This window comes from Onychomys torridus, chromosome 4, assembly GCF_903995425.1.
Source record: "Onychomys torridus chromosome 4, mOncTor1.1, whole genome shotgun sequence".
In the NCBI taxonomy this organism is placed as follows: Eukaryota; Metazoa; Chordata; class Mammalia; order Rodentia; family Cricetidae; genus Onychomys; species Onychomys torridus.
In genome coordinates this window covers 110,600,319-110,622,225 of record NC_050446.1, presented here as the reverse complement: position 1 = coordinate 110,622,225, position 21,907 = coordinate 110,600,319, and the positions used below count along the sequence as shown (strand labels likewise).

The 21,907-nt window shown below is 40.1% G+C and overlaps 1 protein-coding gene across 1 annotated transcript in view; it reads left to right on the top strand.

The window, feature by feature from the left end:
• Positions 1 to 21,907, top strand: part of Pak5 (p21 (RAC1) activated kinase 5) — a 100,078-nt gene that overhangs the window by 72,109 nt on the left and 6,062 nt on the right. Inside the window, exons 4-7 of the mRNA XM_036184963.1 lie at positions 1,484 to 1,617; positions 2,339 to 2,465; positions 13,003 to 13,128; positions 14,421 to 14,555. Coding sequence (XP_036040856.1) covers positions 1,484 to 1,617; positions 2,339 to 2,465; positions 13,003 to 13,128; positions 14,421 to 14,555 — 522 coding nt within the window. The remainder of the gene's footprint in view (positions 1 to 1,483; positions 1,618 to 2,338; positions 2,466 to 13,002; positions 13,129 to 14,420; positions 14,556 to 21,907) is intronic.

The following is a 21,907-nucleotide window of genomic DNA, read 5'->3' as shown; positions in this document are numbered from 1 at the left end:
AGAGAATTAATATATAGTGTTTTTAGAAAGTACCAGTTTGGGCCTTTAATAACAGTACTTTGTCACATTTACTGAAATTATTAGATGTTACATTATCTCTGCTGATCTGATAGACATGGACAAATATTATTATTTTAATAAGAATTTTATTGCTAGCTGTGTAAATTTATTTTTATATATTTACATGCCATTTAAACTATTCTTTGAATCATACATCCTTTTTTTGCTTTTCCATTAGAGTTGTGGCATTTGCTTTATTGATAATAATAATTGAGATATCAATTTTATTGTATTTGTTGTACATGTACACATCAATTTTATTATATTTGTTATATATGTATCAATTAGGAGCTTTAAAATAGGTGAGAAGATATGAGTACCTATAACAAAAAAAATGCGTTTTGGAGAATTGTCCCTTTAATAGCTTTATTAACAATGAGGGGATAGATGATTTGACAGATATCAGTCTCTGTCAAAGAATATGTAGTCCACATCTCCAGAATAATCTATGGCTGCTTGAGACCTTTGACATTCTGTTGGGAGTATTCCCAATTCTCTTATAAGTGTACAGAAGTAAATTGGTCCATGAACACTGTACCAGTGCTCTTAGCTACATTTGAAACCTCATCAACAGAGGCTCCATGAACACACGGTAGCCTCCCAAATCTCTAGTTCCCACAAGATGCTCATTTCTTATCTAAGTCCTGGAAGCCACACAGTGCTCCAAATAGGTGAGCTTAAACAGCTTCCCTATATCCTGTTTCTGATTCTCAGAATGTTTTCTCTAAATCACAGTACTAGAACAGATGGGCATGACTTACTACTTAGTACAAACTCTGAAAATCAACTACAAGCAGCCACAAGGCAATAATTGCCAGGTACTCTTTCCAACAAGTAGACTCAGTTTGGACTTTAACTTTTTAAAAAGCCTACAGCGTATTTAATTTTACCATCTAAATAAGTTCTTTTTATTCAGACCAGTTCTCCTTCAGATCCATCCTAAGTCAAGCTGGTGTCTTATAGCTCCTCGAATTGTTTGCTTCGTGGGCATCAGTTACCACCCACTTACTCAGTTTACTGTGTCTCCTTGGTGGGTTGATCCACAGTAAAGTACAGATAGTGATCTATACAAACCCTTTTGTCTAACTGAATTTCCCCAAATGCCAAAGAAAACTTCCCCTTTGACAAATTTTGCTATATATATTAATGTTTTCCCTTCTCCCCCTGTCCCCAACTTCCACCTTTTCTCCCATGTCCCATTTGTCTCATTTCGTATCTTTCCAATGTCTGTTTGGCCTGTCATTTTTTCAAAAGTATACTCACTTGATTCATTTTTACTATCACTAACTACTGTTGATGCCTCTTATCTACAGTAGATCCCTGAAGAAATTCCTCAGCACTCAAAATATTCATGTGACCACAAGAGAAAACACAGCCAGATTTCACCAGCAAAAGTAAATATGTACCTTTCTCACTCATCCAGGTTGTGATAATGCGTGATTACCACCATGACAATGTAGTTGATATGTATAACAGTTACCTTGTTGGAGATGAGCTCTGGGTGGTCATGGAGTTTCTAGAAGGTGGTGCCTTGACAGACATTGTCACTCATACCAGGTAAGACAAATGATTCAAAGTACTACCTCAATAACTTCCTCCATAATTTCTTCACAAATTATTGATACTGTGTACTCAAGAAATACAACCCCCAGAGTGCTCATTATAAAATCATGCATACATAGACCATTAATTAAATTAACACACACACACACACTCTCTGGAGGTCACCAGTACACACTGATTCAATCTCAGAAGCCTACTGAGAATGCCATTTTAGTAACAAGCAACAGAACTTCTCAACACTAACATAGAGTTTACTAGCAGAGTTTTATCCTCCTGAGTTGCTATGCTATGTTCTTATTGCTAACTCTACCAAGGCTACCTAAGAACAGAAGAGAGAGAGGAAAATCAAAATTTCATGTTACTTCACTGAAATGAACTTGTTAGGAAATAAATATTCTTCAATTCTAGTTGAATTTAACTTGATTGCCTTTAGTATGAGAGTTCACTGACATGAATTTGCTTGCACTAATTGCACAAAAGCTAACAAGTGTGGTCACTTTCCTTTGACTTATATTGGGCCCCTGAAATGCTCAGTGCCAGGATTTATTCTGTAATAATCATGTCCCCGGGACTTCATTTCCTTTATTTGGAGATTTTCTGGACAAGGGCTAGAGACATACACTAGTTCTCCAAAACCCAAGAAAATGGCATCCCTTGAGCATTAGAAAGCTGTACCTAAACCTGTCTTGATCCTTGCATGTTATTTCCTTTCTAGAATGAATGAAGAACAAATAGCTACTGTCTGTCTATCAGTTCTGAAAGCCCTCTCCTACCTTCATAACCAAGGAGTGATTCACAGGGACATAAAGAGTGACTCCATCCTCCTGACAAGTGATGGCCGGGTAAGGTTTTCATGTTAGTGCCGCAGACCACCCAGAGGGAGACCACCACTGCGGGAGAACCAGGGAGAAGGCTCAAGGAGAAGTCAGGAATCGGCGAGGAGAATGACAGACAGACACATGTGTTGATGTGCTGCTGCAATTTTACTTCTGTATAGGCAATGCTTATATACTTTTACAATCGAGGAACTTGGCAGGGGGTTACATCAGGCCATTATTTTTTACAATTACTCAGAGTCAGCAAGAAACAATAACAAGAGACATCCATATCTATTTTTGTGTATCACTTCCGCAGCGCGAGTTCACCGTGGCTATTGTCTGAGGGCATGATCTCAGAATTTTGTGAAATCTGTCTCGCGCCAGTGACCACATCTGTGGGGAGCCGAACTCTTGCCAGTCTGGGTTATATTTTTTACTATCATATGCCCATTTGCTTTCAAAGCTGTTCCTTTTCCTCTCATAATTTACCCATCTGTTCCCAACTTCATCATAACTTCCTGTATATGGGAGCGGCTCTAGGTAACTTCCACCTTCGGGGGTCCACCTAGGGGCTGTCCACCAGCTCCCTCCTAAGAAGTACTGTGTATACCCCCCGGGAAGTGTGTGCTGGGGAATTTTCTCTAACTCTTTCTCTCTAGAAGGGTCTGGCATGCTATGTTTATTCCCTCGTAACATTTTTATTTTTTACTTTCATTTTTGGGCTTTCTGGCTGTTTCTGACAAGAGCTCGCTTCGGCAGCACATATACTCTAAACAGGAACGACCCCAGAGATGTATTTGAGGAAGTCTTTTGAGCTTCCTTATACACTGGTCTGATAAATGGAGGTGCTCCAGGTACAGGTGACCTGGGTCAGTCATGCTGGTGCCGACCTGTACTGGTTGTGCTGTTAACTGGAGAAGACACAGATAAGACATACAGAGAAAGATCATGATTAGTGCCAACAAGGACTGTCGTCAAGGCCATTTGGTTCTCCAGGGCTTCCTGGGATCCTCAGGCTGCATGACGATTGCTGATTGTGGGGGAACCGCCTGAGGCCACGCTCCGAGAAGCTCCTACCTCAACCCTTCAGCTGCTGGGCCCCAGCGCAGCGGCATACTTGCTACAGCTACACAGGTGTCACAGCTTCAGTTGAGTTTGTCAGATTGCCTGTCATGGGCATTATTCCATAAAGCACACATTCTCACAATTCTAATTTTTGTTAGTCACACTTCACCCAATCCACTTCTCAGAACTCACAAAGAGGAAATTGCCTTTCCTCTGTATCATCCTGTTACTCAGAATTTTCAGAAATCCTGAAATTGATGGAGAATTTGTATTTTCTACAATGAGAGTAGGAAGTAATGGAGACTACTGGAATTTCTTTTATCTTTCCACTGTATTCCTTTTTTGTTAGATAAGAGGAGCTGGCTTTTATTTAGCTGTATCTACTCTCTTCCTTGTATGCCTAGCTTTGAGATCTCCAAGTCCCTGTGAGAAACAAGTCTTCTTGACTAGTTTGAGAAAACATTATTGAAGATAGTTTACTAATATGTGAGCAGACATAGAAAAATCATAACAAACAAGCCACAAAGATGAGTGTAGTATTCTGAAGTAGACCACCATTGTTTTTACTCCATGATGAAGAGTTTGTTATATTTGGGGCTACTGGGTAGGAGCTCTGATCTTTGGTAGAAGTCAGAATATCATTAATTTTCAGGATGAAGCTTGAGAATGAATGTTCCCCCATCACTCTACTCATTGCTTCCATTCTCATGGAAGTATTTGTGTGGTCAGTGCATGCTGATTTCAGAAGGGTCAAAGAATGAAAGCAAAGGCATCGTGTTTAAAAGGACAAAGAGAAAGCATTTGTTGTACTATGTTTCTCTGCCTAGACTTCTGCATTTCTCATCAAAATTATCTACACAAGAAATTCTGTTGAAGGACAGAAGTCAACAGAATATAGGCTATATGAAAGCCAGAGATATAGCAAACTCACATGTCAGGGACATTTTAGGGAGAAGTGTCTTGACACATAGATTGTCACTATAAAGGCCCTTCTTACACCTCTGTTATTCTCACCAGAGGAAATGGGTTTGGGGTGAAGGTAACCGGCATCTCTTCAAGGTACCTGGATTTTATAATACAGGAACCTCAGAGAGATGGAAAAATGTCTGTGTCATATCAGAATTTACTAAAGAACAATCAGAGATGAGCTGAGAGAAACTGCTCCCTCACTTTGGCTTATCTAGTTTTATTTTCAAAAGCATCTAAGTTTTATTATAGATAAATTAGTAAATTTCATAAACTGCAGAGGACAAAGATCACTCATAATCCTATTACTTAGTTTCCATATTTCTATGTACATGCATATATGATTATGATTTGAGGATTATGCATAAATAGTTTTAATTACTGTTTCTGTCATTACTCCAGTTAAAACTTTTTTAAAGGAACAGTACAAGAACACACATAAGTCAGCTTTGTTATACAACAAACCACTCAAGACTAAGTAGCTTAAAACACTCATCATGTATTTGATGGGATAAAGTACAAAGTCATACCATACTGCAAAGAGATGCAAGGGGAAATGCATGCTTATAAAGAAGAGGAAGTATAGGAAGAGGGCAAGAATCCACTCCATCTGCCTCAGAAAGCAAGTACATAAGACCTCATGAACACAAATCACACCAAGCACTGAAGCAGTCCATGAGTCATCTCTGGCAATGGTACTTGAAACAAAAAAGCTGGGCTGTTTCAGGCCAAGCACTTTCCCTGTGTCTGGAGGTTGGCAGTGGAGCATCCTGCTGAAACATCTGATTTGAAGTCACTCAGGGGACTAAAATAATAGGACACTATTTAATCAGCTTAATTAAAATTTTTTACCTCTGTTCAATATACAAGATTATTAAACTACTCAGTTGATATTCTCAATGGCAGAACCTGTGTCTCAAGCATCCATGCACCTCTGTGTACCCAGCAGAGCCTATAAGAATGAAAACATTGTGAATGCTACTAATCCTGATGATTTGTGCATGCATTTATTTTATGAATGCTTATTATGTGCTAGGAATATAGAGATCCTAAGGTTGAACAAAAGAAAGTCCTTATTTCATTAAGCTACATCATTTGGGATGTAGGAATGTACTAATAATAAACACATAGATAAAGTAATAAATAATGTGACTATTTTATTGCCTTGCTGGGGAAGATAGCTCAGTGGATAAAATGCTTCCTGCAAAAATATGAAGATATGAATTCAGATCTCTAGAATCCCCATAAAAAGCCAGGCATAGTGATGCATCTTTGTAATCTCAGTACTAGGAGATGGAGACAGGAGGATGCAAGGGCTTGCTGGCCAGCCAGACTTCCTAAGTGGTGAACCCCAGGTTCACTGAGAGATCCAATTTTAAAAAATAAAGTGGAAAGAAACTAACAGAGTAAAACACCTAAGATTGACCTCCAGCTTCCTCACTTGCACGCACAGGTATATCCAACCCTTCTCACTTCATGGAATAAATGTAAAAAACATATTCTATATAGACTCTCAGACATCCTCCACAGGGTGAAATCTTAGTTAACCACAGTGATACCTTGTTGGTAGCTAATTCCTGATTAGCTGTTCCCCCCACTTCTTATACTTACCTATTTCACTCTCAAGGCTTCTTACATTGCCCAAATAAGTGTCCTGCCTGAAATTTTTTGCCTTGAGATGTGCTTTTGGAGGGAAATGCCAACTAATGGGGTGCATATAGATAATGTAATGAATCTAAGTTCATCCCCCACATAACTTGAAGGAGGAATAAAGGATAAATGGCAACAGACTATCAACCAGTACCTCTTGACCACTCCACTCCCTCATTAATATGTCACCAACACTCAGCAGGAATCCAGTGTCTCCTCACCGAGGATGTGCCCCTAGAATTTGTTGTCTCCAACTGCCCATTGAATGGATTGATATTATTGGTCATGTTCCCTTTGTCATTTTTTTGTTTCATTTCTTAAGGAGCAGTTTAGAATTAAAAGATGGCTTAAAGATAGTCACACAAAGGCAATTTTTTTTAAATAAACAAAGATTTGAGCATATGAAATAACTTGCTGTCTCTGAACTTGCCCTGATCTCCATCTATGTCCCCTTTCCTGTTAGTCTTCAGAAGCAGGGTGTCCCAGTGTAGGGCGCATCATACAAAGTCCTAGAATCAGCTTTCAGGTCTCGTTTAACAATGTTCTAAAGCTTTGGAAAAGTAATGTCCAACTCTCGGTGTCCTGTCTGATGGTAGAAGAAATGAGACTTAATATCTATGATCTCCTCACTCTCCTCTTGTAGTTGGTGTTTAATGAAGTGGACTTCAAGCAGTGATGCTTTCGCCATCATCAAACCGGCCCTTTCTATTACTTATCTCAGTTTTGTTGTCTCTTGCCATTGCTCTCTGTAAAGCAGAAGTTTTCATAGTTTAGTGAGCATCAGAAACCAGTAGAAAACATTAAAATATAACCATTTTCTTAGGTCCTGTCTCTAGGGATGGTAATTTAAGTAAGGTTGGTGGTACCCAGGAACCTTCATTACTAACAAACTGCCAAATGATGCTGAAGTTAAGTGCTATTGCCTTGTAAGAAGCGCCCAAAAAGTATTCACAAAGGAAGCCACCTATGGCCTTAAAACATGCAGGATAGGCTGAATTCCCTAGTTTACCCAATTATAGAGCAGGAATTTTTGTAATTTATTTTTAGATCTATAACTACCCTGGAATGGAATTTCTTTCACACTTACCTCTACCCTTCATTCTTTTGTGGAGCCCATTTGCTAGATAGGACATCCTGGGGTTGGCTGGGACAGCAGACAAGAGAGCAGCTCTATCTGAACTCTAAATTCTGAGGTCCTTAGAATGTTCTTTTGTAACAAGCCACATCTCCTTGGGGTAGGGCAGTGCGCTTCTCTCAGCATAAGTGCATTAAGGAGACGTGATGGTTTACTAAGCACCCACGCCATACAATTCCATATAAAACAAGGCTTAGCTTAGAGCCATGCTTCTAAGATCTGCCCACAGTGCTTTATTATACTTATTATTTGAGTTCTCATTATCTACTTGCAGACTTATTTGGACAAATGTTGTGTCCAATTATGCTTTTTTAGAAAACTGTCTCTTTTATGTACTAGGATGAGGTTTGTTTGTTTGTTTGTTTTTTAATCATACCAAAGCACTAACACTCCTGCAGGAGAAGAGTTGAGTTTTTTGTTTTCTGTTTTTGTTTTTTTTTTAAATCATACCAAAGCACTAACACTCCTGCAGGAGAAGAGTGGGCCTAACTACCAAGCATCGCGTTTCAATTCCTTAACTCACACATTTGGTCAGGGAAATAATTATTAGGATCCCAGTTTTTGGAAAGTGTGGGGTTTTTTTTGGGGTTTTTTTGTTTGTTTGTTTTGGTTTTTTTGTTTTGTTTTGTTTTATGTCAGCATAGAGAAACCCATAGTAAGACACTGAGATTAAAAAGTACTAGAGTCCAAATGCTCAAAACTCCTCTCCTTTGTCATTCAAGTTTCTGGTATGTATAGGCAAACGAAATGTGTTACCATAATTGTGGCCACTCATCTTTGATCTATATGACACTCACAAAATGTAATAGTACTCATCTGTTAAGAAAAATGAAATTATGGGCTTTAGAAACAACTAATCCTACATCACATATATGCACTCGAAGAAACATGGACATGCACACAAACACATACATATGCACACAGAGAGAGGCAAGATGATGTCCTAAAGCTTACCCAGGCTTCTCTAAAATATACTACCTACTAGGTTCTTTTTGAAATTTTCTATTTTAATTTAAGCTGTTTCAGTAATTTAAACACTGTCAGTCAACACTGAACTATATTAGTTCAAAGTGTAGCTGACGTCATTAAAAATTCAGTCTTTTAGATTTAAACACCAGCTCCTTCCTCTTGCCTCCTACGTCCTCTCTTTCCTGTGGTGGCCTCTGGGAGCAGGAAGAATATGATACGTAGGACCTCAGGGTGAGGGAGGTGAGACCCATATTCTTTTTTAAAAATATTTTTATTTTATAATTAATTTTACATATCAGCCACAATTCTCCCATCCCCCCAACCCGTCCCCTACTCCCACCCCCTCCAAGGCAAGGTCTCCTCTGGGGAGTCAGCCCAGCCTGGTAGACTCAAGTGAGGCAGGTCCAGGCCCCTCCTCCCTACACCAAGGCTGAGCAACGTGTCCCAGCATAGGCCCCAGGCTCAAAAAAGCCAGCTCATGCACCAAGGTCAGGTCCCAGTCCACTGCCTGGGGTCCTCCCACACAGTTCAAGCTAATCAACTGTCTCACTTGTCCAGAGGGCCTGCTCCAGTTTCATGTGGTTCATCATGCATTTCCACTAGTTTGGCTATTTGTCACTGTGCTTTTTTCAATCATGGTCTCCATATCTCTCATTCATACAATCCCTTCTTTCTCTCCCCGATTGGACTCCTGGAGCTCCACCTCGGGCTCGGCCATGGATCACTGCATCCACTTCCATAAGACACTGGATGAGAGTTCTATCATGACAGCCAGGGTGTTCGGCCATCCGATCACCAGAGCAGGTCAGCTCTCAACTATTGCCAGTAGTCTACAGTGGAGGTATCTTTGTGGATTTCTGGGGACCTCTCTAGCACTCTGCTCCTTCCTATTCCCCTGGGGTCTTCATTCATCATGGTATCTCCCTCTCTGTTCTCCCACTCTGCTCCTGATCCAGCTGGCATAAAAACCGACATGTGGATCAGGAGACCCACATTCTTATTCTTCTCTTTTCCTTGCCTTGGTAAACCTGGATTCTCTTGATTCCTGGCTTAGTGTCCATTGGGGATTAATTGGTCCATAGGGAGCTGGGCTGTTTAGGGAAATACATCTTCAGGATGTCAAGTCTCAAGCCTCTTGCTCCAAGTGTTCAAAGCTTTTCTTTTGGATGGGAACCATATTCTTGGGCAAGTCTACTCTCACACCAAGATTTGAAGAAACTTCTGGATGACTGAATATAGCATACAGACTGGAGAAGTCAGCATTCCTTTCCCAAGCCTACTTCTAGCTGCACCATGGGTTCTCTTTCCAATGAAGAGCCAGAGCTAATACTAAACTGATTTTCAAGGTAGATCTACACTAATTGTTAAAATGTTGTAATAATTCCATGCTAGTTTATAAATAAAGATAAAGAATAATAGGATAAATGGATAGATCACTGAATCTACTGTAAAAAGAAAAAGAGGAAGATATAAAAATGACAAAAGGTAGATTACTGAATCTATTATGAAAAGAAAAAAATACTTTTAAAATGAAACTACTTGTTTTACATAGGATAAGTAACAAAAAATTTTTTGTCTGAGTTTATCAAATGTGACTGGACTGGACATTGTCAAAATATATATAATGGAGTTTTTTGTCTGAATCTGTCAAATGTTAATGTACTAGACATTGTTAATGTAATCTTGGCTATGTATATTGTATATAATTATTGGATATAATTTTTCTTGTATTAGTTATAAGCTTTTTTAAATTTTAGACAAAAAAGGGGAAATGTGGTATTGTGGTCCCCAAAATATTGTGCACCCTAATAAACTTATCTGAGGTCAGAGACAGAACAGCCACAATATTAAACATGAGGAAAGGCAGTGGTAGCCAGCACTCGGGAGGCAGAGCCAGGCAGATCTCTGTGAGTTCAAGGCCACATTGGAAACAGCCAGGCATGATGACTCATGCCTTTAATCCCAGGGAGTGATGGCAGAAAAGAGAAAGATATATAAGGTGTGAAAACCAGGAACCAGGGCTAGTTAAGCGTTTGGCTGGTTAAGCTTTTAGGCTTTGGAGCAACACAGTTCAGCTGGGACTCATTTGGATGAGGACTCAGAAGCTTGCAGTCTAAGGAAACAAGACCAGTTGAGGAACTGGTGAGGTGAGGAAGCTATGGCTTGTTCTGTGTCTCTGATGTTCCAGCATTCACCCCAATACCTGGTTCCAGGTTTGATTTTATTAATACGACTTTTAAAATTCCTGCTACAGTCACCCATCCAGACTCTAGATGCTTGAGATTGTGTGTGTGTGTGTGTGTGTGTGTGTGTGTGTGTTCTGAAACAAAGAGAGAGATTTTCTCCCCATAGTTTGTGCAGCCACATATACTACAAATAGTCTTGAAGCCTACTGTCATTTACAAGGGAGTTTAGAAATGACTTATTAGAAAGGAGAATGAGGCTCAGCACAATATCACTGTTTTCTCTCCCCTTCTACAAAGAACCTAAGATTAGAAGTGGTAGACTGGATGGAGCAATTGTCTGACTGGAATTAGCCATAGAGTTGTTGGAGAACTTAGTAGTATAGTAGGAAAAGCCCAAAGAGTCAAGGAAATTGGCTCAAACCAGTTGCCAAGGCATACATGTAACGTATTTCCTTATGAGCCAACCTTGAGTCGCCTGAGGGCCTAGCAACAGGTGCTGTCAGATAAACACCATGAAAAAAAGCAACATAGAGAAAGAAAGGATTTATTTGGCTTATAATTGCAGATCAAGTCTAATCACTGGGAAAAACCAGGGCAGAAACTCAAGGCAAGTATGTGGGGGCACTAATCATGAAGGAGTTCTGCTTGCTGCTCACTCTCAGACTTGCCTTCTCACAGGATCATGTTTGCCTAACTTTCATTCCTCTCTACCACAGTCAGTCCTTTTAGAGAATGACAGTACAGATTGTGGACCAGCCATCATTACTGCAGCACCCTCTTCATACCCTATGAGACAGTCTGTGGTAGGAGTCTTGATGTCATTCTTTTAAAGAAGTTAAATTATACTTATTTATTTGGTAGGAGAGTAGACACATGCCACAACATGGTATAGAAATCATAGGATAGCTTGCTGGAATGAATTCTCTCCTTGCATCATGTGGGTCCTGGGGAGCAAACTCGAATTGTCAGGACTGGTGACAAGTATATTTACACACTGAGCCATCTTCCCAGTCCTTGAGTTCATTTTTTACATCCTTGCATTTCTTCTATAACCCAGGCCTACCTGCTGAGGAATGGTGCCACCACAGTGGGCTGGGTCCTCCCACATCAATGAATAGTCAAGATGATTCCCAACAGATGTGCCCATGGGCCAATCTGATCTGGACACCTCATTGAGGCCACCCTCTCACATGATTGTAGGCTGTGTCACATTGACAATTAAAGATAACTACAATATGAAACATGAATGTGTACCCATGGTTACAAATAAGATTATATTCTGAGGTCTTACACACACACACACACACACACACACACACACACACACACACACACCCCACATTTTTTTAATTATAAAAATTCCTGTAGAGTTTTGTCTTCATAGCTGAAGACACAAAGCGAGAGGGTTCTGTTGTCCCACTTCACTAAACTCCTAGTTAAAAGTACAAGTTTGTATAGAGGAGAAAATATCTAGCAAGCGTATATAGAAAGGAGTGGTACCTGCAACGAGGAATCTGAGGATACCAAATAATTAGAGTGCAGCAGGAGATCCTGGAGAAAGGTTGAGAGGAGCTCAGAAGAATGTATGAAGAATAGCAAGAGATAATTTGTACCTGAAGGACAGAGTATACTTCAATCTAAAACAATTTTAACGTCTGATGGTCATTCTCAACCATCTCAAAGCAGTGCTGAAACTGTCCACTTACTTGGATTCTATTGTCATTAACAAGGGTAAGTTGCCCATTGAAATTCTGTCTATAAGACCATCTGTATTTCAGAGCAGGTCACCATGACTAGGAGCTGTGCCTTCCAGCAATAAACAGAGTCCTGGGCATTTAATGTCCATATATTAGCAGGTGTCTCACAATGAAGTTTGTTCTGAAGTATGTTCTCAAGTCCACTGGAGTTCTTTGTAAGGATTTTCAGAGCACTGAATGATGTCTAAGACAAATAAGATAGCACACACACGGAGTCCTTTGCTAACCACTTTAAATGCCTGACAGCCAAGTGCTGACTACCAATCTACATGCCTAAATGTACACCTGCCTAGACATTCATGGTGGCAACTTTGATCACCATGGGAAAAGGAGCTAAGAGCAAAGAGAAGGAAAGCTGGCATGGCAGTGGTATCTTGGCAACCTAGGTAATTGGAGATCGAAAATATGGAAAAGATAATGGCTGTTTGAGTCATCTCATGGTGCATAAAAATCTAAATGTGTTCGACCCCAAGAATCTTAAGCTGTAGCAATATGAATCATATTTCTACAGAGAACATCAACTTGATTACACAAAAACATCATCTGTGGTGTCATTATGAGTTTGAGAAATATATTGTTTGGGGTATATGTAACTTGTAAAGATTACCTATGTTTGTCTCATAATTTCATGAGAGATTAAAAAATCTGTAGGAGTTCAGATATTTGGAAATCAAGACTGATAAGAAAGGTTCTGGCAACTTTTCTGTCTCTTAGTCCCAGTGATAAATTTGAATGACTTTCTTTGTCCCTATTTCCAGGCCTGCGTGTCTATGTCTACTTCTCATGGGCAGTGTTTGCTAATTATTCCTATGCTACTTGCCTTTCCCTTTCAGATAAAGTTATCTGACTTTGGTTTCTGTGCTCAAGTTTCCAAAGAGGTGCCAAAGAGGAAATCACTGGTGGGTACCCCATACTGGATGGCACCCGAGGTGATCTCCAGGCTACCTTATGGGACAGAGGTAAGTGGGTAACAACCATAGTTTGGGGACAGAGGGCTCTGGGATCGTCTCAGGATCATCAGTGGTCCTGATGGGTAGAGACAGGACTTAAGGGACTTCTGACTCCATAGTTGATCCCTAACATTGGGAATCTGTTGGCTCAGAGTTGGCTGTGACAGAGGGAACACTGGTCCCACTGGGGACATCACCACAAAAATTTACACAGTGGCTTTCCCTGAAAGGTAGAAAGGGGATTGTGGAGTCACTGGTCCCACTACCAGTGGCAAGGTATAAAGCAAAATAACTGGAATGGTGACTGCAGTCATGCTGGAATGTTTCAGAAAAGGGAAAGAAGTATAGAAAGTATGACTAGGAAGTAATGTTTGCATATAGTAGAAGTACAATAGAAAATCATGCACGTATATTGTAACATTCGAAACACAGCATCATTTAACTGAGGGAGGGTGGGGCAGAGGCTTTCCAAGCAGGGAGTAGTGTGAGTAGAAGCTTGCAGGCACTCAGAGACTGAGCAGAGTGCTTCCATGCACTGTGGTTTAGAAGGCGACGTCAAGTGGTTCGTACTGACAAGTGAAAAGCGATGCCTGAATGAACTCGGGCTTGGCTCACCTCTCTTTTTCCATGGCCTTGGATGAGGACCCATTCTTGTTTTTCTCACTGTGGTCCACAGAGATAAGTCCTCAGCGACAGTAGCAAGAGATAGAGCTCTAGACTTGAGAATGGTGAATCTTCATTTCTAACGAACTGGTACAAACTTCACTAGTGTCATCTTTGAAAAGTACACAGGGCCTAGGAAGCTGGATTGCCCCATGGTTAAGAGAGCATTGCTGTTTTTGCAGAAGACTGAAGTTTAACTCACAACACCCACATCAGGTTGCTCACAACTGCCTGTGACTCCAGTTCCAGAGGCCCTGACATCCTCTTTGGCCTCTGACAGCACCTACCCCTACTTTTACACACACACACACACACACACACACACACACACACACACACACACACTAAATCTCCTTTTAAAAAGAAAGATGAGGGCTTGGGGATTTAGCTCAGTGGTAGAGCGCTTGCCTAGCAAGCACAAGGCCCTGGGTTCGGTCCTCAGCTCCAGAAAAAAAAGAGATGAAATTAGCAAAAAGGGTGATAATACAATTCAGCATGTAAATTTGTATCATAAAGTTTGAAATTAATTTGTGAAATGAATTAATTTGTGAATAAATATGGATATTGGGTTTCACAACACAACCAGAGCTCCAGAATGCTCTCCATTCCTTACATAACTAGTGGATTGTGCCTAACAGGTGGACATCTGGTCCCTTGGGATCATGGTGATAGAAATGATTGATGGTGAGCCCCCCTATTTCAATGAGCCTCCTCTCCAGGCAATGCGGAGGATCCGGGACAGTTTACCTCCAAGAGTGAAGGACCTACACAAGGTGAGGATTTGTGGATGCTGCCAAGTCCAGAATAGTTACTGGATTTTTCAGCCTCCTTGTTCATTTAAAGACTGTCATATCCAATATGGTGGGTCTGAATTGGGGGTAAGGGTTTTGTAGTTAGTCATCTAGATTCAAATCTGTGTTTTTCTGTGCATTTATACAGTAAGTGGCTCCAAGCCTCCAATCACACCTCCACACCTCCAATCTATAAATGGGGTGTCACCAGATCCTCTCTCAGAGGGCTAGTGAGAGGTGAATTGGAGTCTCCTTTCAGCACATCCTCACTGAGTAGTAGCTGGTACCTGAGAGGGACTTCTAATTGCTAGAAGTATTCAGATTTCTTGACTCTTGTAGAGCTTTCATTCTAATTAGAGAGGAAGGTGATACAATTTACACGAAGAAATAAAAAATAGTCAGTGAACGCTATGAAGAACACAAAGCACTGTGAAGATATCAAATGTACAAGACAGAAGCCTGCAGCTTCTTTAGTATGAAAAGCCAAGGATGCCCTTTCTGGAAAGATTCATCTGAAACAAATGGAAAAAAGTCACTAGTCATGCAAAGATCTAAAAGAAAAATATATCCCATGTACAAGGAGCATCAGACACTACAAGGACCTGAAGCCAAGGAAGAAAGCTTATATGTTGGAACAACTCAGCAAGGAAATAAGGGTAGAAAATTCTAGAGAAATAGGCAGGAGTTAGATCAGTCAGGGAGAGAAAGAATGGTTCATATCAAGGACCCATGAATGTGGTTTTCACATGTTCCAAGACATAACAACTGGGGCTTAGCTAAGGCTCATGGTTATTCCAAGGGTTACCCTGGTAGCTTGCAGCTCCCTGTAAGACCTGATATTTCAAGATCAACCTCGGCTTAGCCATACCTCCCTTGATCCACTTTATGACAGATGAAACATGAGGCTGCCTTTTAGGGGAGAGGGATTTGGAATGGTAGAAGCTCCCAATTTCCTCTCATATATTACTGACGATAACTCACAGAATTATTGGTGTAGCCTATGCAGAGAGATTCAGCAAAAAGGAAACTGCGAAAATTCAATAAGAGTTTGAAATTTTTAATAGATTGGATTAAGATTAAAAAGGAAGGTTTTAACTTTTACATAGTAAAATTACTTATAACAGAACAATTATCAAGCAAGAATTACAGTTACATTATTAAAGAAGATATCCTATCTATCTTATATTTGTGAGTCTAAGGTTTTATATCTAACTTATCTTTTAACATAATTGAGGAAACTATAACTATCTAGTCTTCAACCACATCAAAGGCCTCAGAAGGATATAATATTACCTGAGAACCAGGAGAAAGATGCAAGCAACTTTCAGGAGTCTGGTAGGGTAGACAGAGACAGCTGGCAGCCTGGACAGTCACCTTTGTAAAGTTGGGGCATGTGTCTTCAGCCCAAAAGGCTAGAGTTTCTTGGTCACTTTTTTCAGTGTCCTGTAGAATGTCTGGCAGTTTCCTCTGCGAAGCAGGAACCTGAAGGACAATTTTGTCAAGCAAAGTTCAGTGGTCACCTTTCTATGGGTCCTGCATGTCCAGTTGATCAAGGAGTACAGGCAAGAACAGTTTCTTGCCCAAATGGCTATTTTTGCCAAGGAGAAGATAAACTCCATATGAAGTGTCTTCAATGCCCATCCTCCTCTCTGAAATAAATCCTGTGCTGCCAGGAGCAGACATGTCTCACTGTCCAGAAAGTCTAAATTTTAAAAATATTTTAAATGCTATATTCTGTAGGTCTTTGAAGTATTTGAAGATTACCTATATATCTGAAATATCTCTATGTATACCTAGAAGACTTAACTAACATGGCTACAAGCATGATTATCATAGATGACTAATTATTAATCTATTTTTAATTATCCATTACATTATTATTATTATTATTATTATTATTATTATTATATTTGTGTTTTAATTTTACACATCAGCCATGGGTTCCCCTGTCCTCCCCCTCCTACCACCCCACTTTTGCCCCATCCCCTCTCCTCCATTCCCATCTCCTCCAGGGACAAGATTCCCCTGGGGATTCATTTAAACCTGGTGGATTCAGTACAGGCAGGTTCAGTCCCCTCCTTCCAGGCTGAGCAAAGTGGCCCTGTGTAAGTCCAAGGTTCCAAACAGCCAGCTCATGCACTAAGGACAGGTCCTGGTCCCACAGCCTGGATGCCTCCCAAACAGTTCAAGCTATTCAATTGTCTCACTTACCCAGAGGGCCTGATCCAGATGGGGGCTCCACAGCTTTTGGTTCATAATTCATGTGCTTCCATTAGTTTGACTATTTGTCCCTGTGCTTTTTCCAATCTTGGGCTCAACAATTCATGCCCTTACAGTCCCTCCTCTTTTTTAACAATTGGACACCTGGAGCTCCACCTGGGGCCTAGCTGAGGATCTCTGCATCCATTTCCATCAGTTATTGGATGAGAGTTACAGCTCGACTGTTAGGGTGTTTGGCCATCTGATAACCAGTCTAGGTCAAATCAGGCTTTCTCTCGACCATTGCCAGCAGTCTACAGAGGATGTGTCATTGTGGATTTCAGGGAAACTCTCCAGCACTCTGCCTATTCCTGTTCTCATGTGGTCTTCATTTATCATGGTCTGTTATTCCTTGCTCTCCCTTTCTGTTCTTGATCCAGCTGGGATCTCCTGCTCCCCTAAGCTTTCTTTCCCTCAAATCTTGCCCTTCATTACTCCCACTGTCATCCAGGTTATTCATGTAGATATCATCCATTTCTCTGTCATTAGGTGTCTTTCCTAGGGTCCCGTTCTCTAGGTAGCCTCCCTGGAGTTGTGTAGCAGTCTAGTCATCTTTGTTTTACATCTAATATCCTCCCATGAGTAAGTACATACCAGGTTTGTCCTTCTGAGTCTGGGTTACCTTACTCAGGATGATGTTTTTCTAGATCCATCCATTTGCCTGCAAACCTCATGACGTCATTGTTTTTCTCTGCTGAATAGTACTCCATTGTGTATATGTACCATATTTTCTTTATCCATTCTTCAATTGAAGGGCATCTAGGTTGTTTCCAGGTTCTGGCTATTACAAACAATGCTGATATGAACATAGCTGAGCAAATGCCCTTGTGGTATGATTGAGCATTCCTTGGGTATATGCCCAAGAGTGCTACAGCTGGGTCTTGGGGGAGATGGATTCCCAATTTTCTAAGGAAGCGCCATATTGATTTCCAAAGTGGCTGCACAAGCTTGCATTCCCACCAACAGTGGAGGATAGTTCCCCTTGCTCCACATCCTCTCCAGCATAAGCTGTCTTCTGTGTTTTTGATCTTAGCCACTCTGACAGGTATAAGGTGGTATCTCAGAGTCATTTTGATTTGCATTTCCCAGATAATTAGGGATATTGAGCAATTCCTTAAATGTCTTTCAGCCTTTTAAACTTCGTCTGTGGAGAATTCTCTGTTTAGTTCTATAGCTCATTTCTTAATTGGACTGTTGGGCATTTTGATGTCTAATTTCTTGAGTTCTTTATATATTCTGGATATCAGCCCTCTGTCAGATGTGGGGTTGGTGAAGACATTTTCCCATTCTGTAGGCTGTCACTTTGTCATGTTTACCGTGTCCTTTGCTGTACAAAAGCTTCTCAGTTTCAACAGGTCCCATTGATTGATTGTTTCTCTCAGTGTCTGTGCTACTGGTGTTATATTTAGAAAGTGATCTCTGGTGCCAATGCGTTTGAGAGTACTTCCTACTTTCTCTTCTATCAGGTTCAGAGTAACTGGATTTATGTTGAGGTCTTTGATCCACTTGGACTTAAGTTTTGTGCATGGTGACAGATATGGATCTATTTGCAGCCTTCTACACATTGACATCCAGTTATGCCAGCACCATTTGTTGAAGATGCTTTCTTTTTTCCATTGTACAGTTTTGGCTTCTTTGTCAAAAATTATATGTTCGTAGGTGTGCAAGTTAATGTCAGGGTCTTAAATTCGATTCCATTGGTCCACATGTCGGTTTTTATGCCAGTACCAAGCTGTTTTTATTATGGTAGCTCTATAGTAGAGCTTGAGGTCGGGGATTGTGATGCCTCCAGAGGTTGTTTTATTGTACAGGATTCTTTTGGCTATCCTGGGTTTTTTTTGTTTTTCCATATGAAGTTGAGTTTTATTTTTTCCAGATCTGTGAAGAATTGTGTTGGTAATGTGATGGGGATTGCATTGAATCTGTAGATTGCTTTTGGTAAGATCGCCATTTTTACTATGTTAATCCTGCCTATCCATGAGCATGGGAGGTCTTTCCATTTTCTGACATCTTCTTCAATTTCTTTTTCCAGGGACTTAAAGTTCTTGTCATATAGGTCCTTCACATGCTTAGTTAGAGTAACCCCAAGGTATTTTATATCATTTGTGGCTATTGTAAAGGGTGATGTATCTCTGATTTCCTTATCAGCCTGTTTGTCTATTGTATATAGGAGGGCTACTGATTTTTCTGAGTTGATCTTGTATCCTGCTATGTTGCTGAAGGTTTTTATTAGCTGTATCAGTTCCTTGGTTGAATTTTTGGGGTCACTCATGTATACTATCATGCCATCTGCAAATAGGGAAAGCTTGACTTCTTCCTTTCCAATTTGTATCCCCTTAATCTCCTTATGTTGTCTTATAGCTCTGGCTAGAACTTCAAGTACTATAATGAATAAGTATGGGAAGAGGGGACAGCCTTGCCTTGTTCCTGATTTTAGTGGTATTGATTTGAGTTTCTCTCCATTTAATTTGATGTTGGCTGTTGGCTTGCTGTAGATTGCCTTTATTATGTTTAGGTATGTTCCCTATATTCCTGATTGCTCCAAGACCTTTATCATGAAGGGGTGTTGGATTTTGTCAAATGCCTTTTCTGCATCTAGTGAGATGATCATGTGTTTTTTTTTTCTTTGAGTTTGTTTATATGGTGTATTACATTGATGGACTTTCATATGTTGAACCACCCTTGCATCCCTGGGATGAAGCCTACTTGATCATGGTGAATAATTGTTTTGATGTGTTCTTGGAGTCTGTTTGCAAGTATTTTATTGAGTATTTTTGCATCAATGTTCATGAGGGGGATTGGTCTGTAGTTCTCTTTCTTTGTTGCATCTTTGTTTGATTTAGGAATCAGGGTAATTGTAGTCTCATAGAAGGAGTTTGGTAATATTCCTTCTGCTTCTATTGTGTGGAACAATTTAAAGAGTATTGGTATTAAGTCTTCTTTGAAGATCTGGTAGAATTCTGCAGTGAAACCATCTGGTCCTGGGCTTTTATTGGTTGGGAGACTTTTAATGACTGATTCTATTTCCTTAGGGGTTATTGGACTATTTAAATGGTTTATCTGGTCTTGATTTAACTTAGGTATGTGGTACCTATCCAGAAAATTATCCATTTCTTTTAGATTTTCCAGTTTTGTGGAGTAGAGGTTTTTGAAGTATGACCTGATGATTCTCTGGATTTCCTCATTGTCTGTTGTTATGTTCCCCTTTTCATTTCTGATTTTGTTAATTTGGATGCTCTCTCTCTGTCTTTTGGTTAGTTTGGATAAGGGCCTGTCTATCTTGTTGATCTTCTCAAAGAACCAACTCTTTGTTTCATTAATCCTTTGTATTGTTCTCTTTATTTCTATTTTATTGATTTCAGCTCTCAATTTGATAATTTCCTGGTGTCTGTTCCTCCTGGGAGACTTTGCTTCTTCCTGTTCCAGGGCTTTCAGTTGTGCTGTCAAGTCACTTGCGTGAGATTTCTCCAGCTTCTTTATGTGGGCATTTAGTGCTATGAATTTCCCTCTTAGCACTGCTTTCATAGTGTTCCATAAGTTTGGGTATATGGTGTATTCATTTTCATTGATCTCTAGGAAGTCTTTAATTTCTTTATTTCTTCCTTAACCCATTGGTGATTCAGTTGAGCATTATTCAGTTTCCATGAGATTGTAGGATTTCTGTAGTTTTTTTCTGTTGTTGAAATCTAACTTTAAACCATGGTTGTCCGATAGAATGCAGGAGGTTATTCCAATTGTTTTGTATCTGTTGAGATTTACTTTGTGGCCAAGTATGTGGTCGATTTTAGAGAAGGTTCCATGGGGTGCTGAGAAGAAGGTATATTCTTTTTTGTTCGGGTGGAATGTTCTGTAGATATTGATTAAGTCCATTTGAGCCATAACATCTGTAGTTAGAGTTTTCCTGCCTGGCCCAGTCAGGACAAATCTCTCTTACCCGCCAGTCCCACAGTCGCTCAGACTCAACCAAGAAAGCACACAAAATCTTATATTGCTTACAAACTGTATGGCCGTGGCAGGCTGCTTGTTATCTACCTTTTCTATCTTAAATTAACCCATTTCTGTTAGTCTATACTTTGCCACATGGCTTGTGGCTTACCAGTGTCTTTACATGTTGCTTTTCATGGCGGCGGTAGGCGGTGTCTCTTCCCAACCTTCTACTCCCCAGAATTCTCTTCTCTCTTGTCCCGCCTATACTTCCTGCCTGGCCACTGGCCAATCAGAACTTTATTTACACAGAGCGATATCCACAGCAAACATCAGTTAAAACCATTATGTCTCTGTTAAGTTTCAATTTGGCCGATCTGTCCAGAGGTGAAAGTGGGGTGTTGAAGTCTCCCACTATTAATATGTGGGGTTTTGTATGTGATTTAAGCTTTAGTAATGTTTCTTTTACATATGTGGGTGCCCTTGTATTTGGGGCATAAATGTTCAGAATTGAAACTTCATCTTGGTGGATCTTTCCTGCAATGAGTATGTAATGTCCTTCATCATCTCTTTTGATTGATTTTAGTTTGAAGTCTAAGATGGCTACACCAGCTTGCTTCTTAAGACCATTTGATTGGAAAGTCTTTTCCCAGCCTTTTATTCTTAGGAGGTGTGTCTGTCTTTGAATTTGAGGTGTGTTTCTTGTATGCAGCAGAAAGATGGGTCCTGGTTTTGTGTCCATTCTGTTAATCTGTGTCTTTTTATAGGTGAATTAAGTCCATTAATATTAAGGGATATTGATGACCAGTGATTGTTCATTCCTGTTATTGTTTTTTTTTTTTTGGTGGTAGTGTGTGTATACTTCTCTTCTTTGGGGTTTACTCCTGTGGTGTTATCTATTGCCTGTGTTTTCATGGTTGTATCTGCCTTCCTTAGGTTGGAATTTTTCTTCTAGTGCTTTCTGTAGGGCTGGGTTTGTGTATAAGTATTGTGTAAACCTGGTTTTGTCTTGGAAGGTCTTGTTCATTCCATCTATGATGATTAAAAGTTTTGCTGGGTATATTAGTCTAGGCTGGCATCCATGGTCTCTTAGTGTCTGCATTATATCTGTCCAGGACCTTCTGGCTTTCAAAGTCTCCATTGAGAAATTG